Source organism: Sinohyriopsis cumingii, chromosome 2 (assembly GCF_028554795.1).
Source record: "Sinohyriopsis cumingii isolate HCF-2022 chromosome 2, ASM2855479v2, whole genome shotgun sequence".
NCBI classification, from domain to species: Eukaryota; Metazoa; Mollusca; class Bivalvia; order Unionida; family Unionidae; genus Sinohyriopsis; species Sinohyriopsis cumingii.
In genome coordinates this window covers 36,806,242-36,812,241 of record NC_142962.1, presented here as the reverse complement: position 1 = coordinate 36,812,241, position 6,000 = coordinate 36,806,242, and the positions used below count along the sequence as shown (strand labels likewise).

The 6,000-nt window shown below is 36.2% G+C and overlaps 1 protein-coding gene across 4 annotated transcripts in view; it reads left to right on the top strand.

The window, feature by feature from the left end:
* Positions 1 to 412: 412 nt before the first annotated feature.
* LOC149804646 (retinol dehydrogenase 13-like) overlaps positions 413 to 6,000 on the top strand; it is a 29,050-nt gene continuing 23,462 nt past the window's right edge. For 3 of the 4 annotated variants that reach the window (XR_016416295.1, XM_089942783.1, XM_089942775.1), the window contains exons 1-2: positions 428 to 533; positions 5,125 to 5,265. Coding sequence is in view for 3 of the 4 variants with exons in the window: in XM_089942783.1 (XP_089798909.1) it covers positions 443 to 533; positions 5,125 to 5,265 (232 nt within the window). In the remaining variant the exon portion in view is untranslated. Of the gene's footprint in view, positions 534 to 5,124; positions 5,266 to 6,000 lie in introns of all 4 variants that reach the window. The other variant, XM_089942791.1, reaches the window with a different exon arrangement.

The following is a 6,000-nucleotide window of genomic DNA, read 5'->3' as shown; positions in this document are numbered from 1 at the left end:
TTGTGAAAGCGATATGACAAAACACATGGGCATACAGTTAGTTATTAGATCAAAATGATCATTATTGCATCTTAATCCCCATGTCTGTTTGGATCTAACATCTAACCCGCACACTAAACGTCTTATCTACTGAAGAAAAACGGAAACAAAACTTCAGTGGGTTGAAATCGATACACAAAAATGTATATTTGTGATGTTCTGTAAAGTTTAAAAAGGGATAACCTTAGATTGGGGGAGGGGATTATGACATATCTTTCATGATGCGTAGTGGATTTTGTCCAATGGGGGATACGTCCTCTGGGAATTTTGTTCGGGGAAAGGGGTCCAGGGTCCTGGGTGAATTTTGTCTTTTAACCCTGACAAGAACCCATTGGGCGGAACGACTCTTAAACAAATAACCCCGGAAGTTAAATGCTATACTACGTGGCGTCGAAAAACAACCATGCCAAGTTTTGAGGATATGAATAATCTATTTCGAACGTACAAGTTACAGATATGTTCAGTTGTTGTTACAGGTTTGCGAAACAGTGACGGTATTAATTTAAATGGTTTTATTTTGTTATTAGTCCAAAAACAGGGTTGCCAAAAGTCCTCCTTTTAACTGACATGTTCTCCATTTCAAACAGGATAATACTATCCAACAAGAAATATCAGGATGAGGTCAAAGGAGGTCAGAATGTTTAAAAGCGAACTTTGTCTAATTCATATCCATGCATGGGCGCCCGCATGATTTTTTGTAGGGGATGGGGTGGGGTTAGTCAATCACGGCCATGAGAGTTTGTTGCGTTGTTAGTACAGTAAGCAGTCTGAAACTAAAGCTAATATTTACTAAGCGTTTTGAACAGAATCTTGTGACATTTTCAGCTTAATTTGCATTATTAAACTTGTCGGAATATATATATATATATGTATAATATGTATAATACATACTTTTTTCATCCCCCCCCCCAATCATAGATCAATTTAATGAAATAACACCTCTTGCTTTATCAATAAAGGGGAAAAATATTTTAAAAACAAAATACTGTATGTGCACAAATGTGTAACAGAGATATTTCATTTTCTCTTTCTGGGAGATAGAATATTTTAAAGGCATATTAGCACAAACATGACTATTTAGCGTGGAGGCAAAGGGAGTAAAGTGCCATGCCACAGACACATACTTGTATCTGACGTTTGTTGATCTGAGTGTAACCCCAAACCGCAACCCATTTATTGGAAGTCCAGCACACTAGAAGGTCTGCATAAATTGCCAGATGGAACTGTTCGTGACGTAATAATAATACATGTAATTAATAGTAGTATTTATTCAGGAGGTGATCATAATATACATTGTTATTGATAATAGTTAATTTCATTATTTGTTCACCATAACTAGAGCATTGTTACATTGGCAATGATGCAAATTAAAATATTTCTCACAGCAGAAACATTTCAAAAGCATATTCATGATTTTGTGCAGAAGCTTTGGATAGTTGCAGAAGAGAAAAAATATTTTTATTTCAATGTTTAGTTTTCCCTCCTCACATCCGAAATGATTGCACACAATAAAAATATGTATGCATTGTGCAGGCAATGGTTCTCTGTGGCAGCTATTGCTGACTCTCTAATCAAAAATGCAATCAAAGTGAAATGGTTACTGATGGGTGTGCATTAACCACAATACCTGATATAAAATATTTGGTACTTTTAAATCTCAAATATTATGTTTTATATACTAAATTTCATTTTTTATGTTGTATATTTGAATACATGATACAACTAATTTGTTTGTATTGAAGATATTTTGTGATATCATATATTAAGCTTTTGTTGAATTTATAAAATGTAGATGAATCGTCGCCCTCTTAGTAAGAGGGCTGGTTAATTGGATTTGGCCGGCGTTGTCTAGAGGATGACCTCATCGATGTTACAGCCCGGTGGGAGTGGAAAGATAGATTTTCGACAGAGAAATGAGCAAGAATATTGGGAAGAAATGTTAGTTAGCCAAGTAAAATAACAAATTTAATCAAAACAAATTAATAGTGCCAATGCCAATTCAATCTAAATTATGTCAGCAGAATTTAATAGCAGTGTCTACTTTGGATTTATTTCATCATAATAATGAGTGGTGAAAAGAGTGCAATGTCCACGACTGATTGTATCACCTTCCACCCGTGACCGTGTATCAACGTCTTCCTGTTTCCTCGAGCCTTCCTATTATCTATGCCTCACCACTTCCTGGACTTTCTAGTCCTCTGTTCTGAATTCGTCACTTCTTTCTTTGGACTTCCGTCTTCGGACTGTCCCGTCTACTACCCCCCCCCCCCAAGCTGTTCCTTAAAGGACAGAATTACCCTAAATCTCTGTATGTACCACTTTCTACACGGACATAAATTCCCTCATTTACGTTACTCAGAAGCATACTAGCTATCCACACTATATAAATTCTGAACTAATCCGATTGAACATCACCCTCACTTCACAGAGACAAGCCATAATTACCACGTTATTGGTATATCGTTCATTAACGTATCTCTTTACCTACACTACCACATGTTCAATTACTATTGCATGAAATTCACAAAATTCTAGTTCACGGCAATCCCTAACTTACAAGATTATTTAAATATTACAAAATCAGATATAAATATGCGATTATCGTTAACTCACGATAATCAAAATCGTCCTAACAGATCAAGAAAAGTATTTCATATAACCTTATGAAATCCTACACATATGAAAACTTGGATAGCATACAATCGTCAATACTATCAATGAACTAGTAACTGTAAAATTAAAGAGATAAATTGCTTAACATATCTATCATCAACAAATTTCCATGAAATTGAATAAACGATACATAATATGAATCCTATTCCTATCAAACACATTTGCATAAAACAAACAATCGAAAAATAGAAAATTACGTGGGAAATTAAAATTGCGTACCTTAATGCTGTTCTCTTTCAGAAATTCTGCATCTTTGTACTAAACCCTGTCTTTTCTTACAAGACAGCCATCTGGTCCTCTTTTCTTGTTGAACGAGGAAAGCACTATTCTTTTTAGGCGTCCTCGGATCCACCTCTCCTCTTTCAGGATTTCAGACAAAAGAATTTCGACTAAGGTCGTCACTTCAGATTTGCATTACTTTCAAAGTGTACGCCTTAATTTACTCTGGCCAATTGTTCCTAAATGTTTCCCAAGATAATCATTTGTTTTGTCGGATCACAGACAAATTAGAATCTGTGAAGTCCGTGGTATATCATTCCCTTTGAAAATGATAGTTTGACATGGGTTCCTATCAAGTTTTTACGGTTGGTAGCTCAAATCTTTACTTTCTCAGGACGGTGTAGCAATGCAGTGGTCGAATCTCACTCAGTCATAAATTCTAGCTTTTCAAATTTTAACACTGACGCAGGGGGAGAAAAGAAGAAAGATCGAAGTGACCTTTCACGAAGACTTTTCTGGCTTAAATGTGATAAAATTGTAATGCTCAATGCGTTCAACTTTAAGGTTCAATACAATTTAAAATTCGACACTTTACAGTAGAATAATTAGTAAATTGGTACCCCATAATTTCCAGCTATTACCTGATTTTGTATGCAAAATGTTAAAAATCTTTAACACTTTCACAGCTTCATTAGTTGTAAGAAATTATAGTCAGGCCCAGCCTTAGGGCAAGGCGAATGAAGCAACTGCCTTGAGCCCTGCACCTTCAAGAAATCAGCTCTGCAATGCAATTTTTTTGCTTGGGGCCCCGCTCATCGTTTGATGCATTGGGCCCCTCACATCCTAGGGCTGGGCCTGATTATAGTAGTTGAAATAAAAATTTGATTAATAAGGACCAGATGGGACAAACAGACACAAAAGACATACCTTCCTTGGAGCTAATGGCACAAAAAATATTAAATAATTTCAATGTTAATTTTGTTTCAAGAAAATGCCTGCATCTAAATTCAGAATGATTTGAAGTCAGCCATACACTTTTGTTAAAAATGAATGACACTCTGACAAAAAGTTCGAACTAGAAATTGAAACCATGATAAATTTTGGCACTCCCCTTCCCCTCCATTTAGAGGTTACATTGCATTTAGGATTCCAAACATTTATTGTTGTTTCAGGGTTCGAATTTAATGCTTACATACTTGCAAAATGTGAGTTAATTGTGGAAAAATTAAGTTGAGGTTTCAATTGCCTCATTTTGCAAATGCTAAATTTTCCAGAAATATATAGGAAATCAATAGTAAACTTCTTAAAGTATATACATTTAGCAAAATACGCATGCATAATTCCAAAACATAAAATAAAGCTTGTTTTGGTATCAATTTCTTTACTGGGTGATAAGTCTTTTAGGATGTAGCCCAGTAGAGCCCAGACCATACATGTGATTACTGATAACACATGTACACAGTGGATTAGGGTACATTAACCATTATGTTTCAAGGGATGGCATTTGATCCCAGCATCTATTCTTCCTTCTGGAGCATCATGCCAAATAGGAGTACCCTCCCGAAGTGTAGAAAGAGTTAAGGATAAAATGTAGAGAGTTGCTAGATTAACGACCAAAAAGTGCATTTGACTCCTAAAATTGGGTAAGCTCAGGTCAGTTATCATAATATGCCTTTGGGGAAGAAAACTGGTTTAGCACAAAAATCCTTCTGTTTCCTTTACTGTAAACACTAAATCAAATAAAACAATAGTAGTTAAAATATATATAACCGTTCTGCACCACCATTTACCAGGGTTCCCTCCATAATCTTAAACCTTCCATATCATACCTCTGAAACTTATACCAAATATGACCAATCTTCCTCAGTAGGTGTACAGGAAACTCAGGTTACAAGGATAACATGGTGATAGATGGATGGCCAGACAGACAAGTGGACTGACTGACAGATATAACTTATCACAATCTGTGAAAAGCAGACATAACAAAAGTGTGATATATATTCAGTATTCATGTGATACTTGATTTACAAAAGAAGTTGCATCAAAGTTTTACAAATTGTTACTGATCTATGCTGATTACAATGTGGATTGATAGATTAGGAGGTACAACAGTTTATTACAGCACTGAAGCCTTACTGAAACAAAATTAATCATGCCAATGCTTTAAGTTAATTGAATTATAGTATTTTATAGGAGCCGGATTCATTGTCTTGAGACGTTACCTTGCTGGAGGAGTGTGTCGCAGCCAGCGTAACCTGACTGGGAAGACTGTGCTGATAACAGGAGCTAATTCTGGGATAGGAAAAGAAACTGCTGAAGACCTGGCTCGCAGAGGTACTGACAGGACTGAAGTATTGCCAAAAGAAATTTTTATTAAAGTTACACAGGCTACCTTATCATTTGATATTTGTAAATCAAAATCAATCATAGAACAAAATTCATACAAAATAATAATAAACAGACATTGTTTTTCTGAGTACATGATAGCAGTACCTTCCACATGGGATTTCCTAATCTCACATCCGAAAGTATCATAAGAACCTCTTACTTTGCAGTATTATATTTACTAAGGAATATGTCTCTTTAGTCACACCATATTCTCTTTCTCATCATTATAAACTGTATATTATTTTCTGATTGAGTCTTCTAACAACTTCACATTTTATATCCTTGCATGGAGTAGATGTGCAGGCAGTGCACAGAGAGACGTGTAATTCAGTATGAAGTAGATGCATAGGCAGTGTACATAGCACATGTGTAATTTAGTATGAAGTAAATGTATAGGCAGTGCACAGAGAGACATGTGTAATTTAGTATGAAGTAAATGTATAGGCAGTGCAACGCTCCGGTGGCCTAGTGGTTAGAGCATCCGCCTCAGAAGCGGGAGGTTGTGGGTTCGATCCCCGGCCGAGTCATATGAGAGACTTAAAAAATGGTACTAACAGCTGCCTCGCTTGGCATTCAGCATTAAGAGGTTAGTGTTAGGACTGGTCGGCCTGGTGTCAGGATGATGTGACTGGGTGGGACATCATGCTACATGTCTGCGGCATGATGCCCCAGTGCTAGACA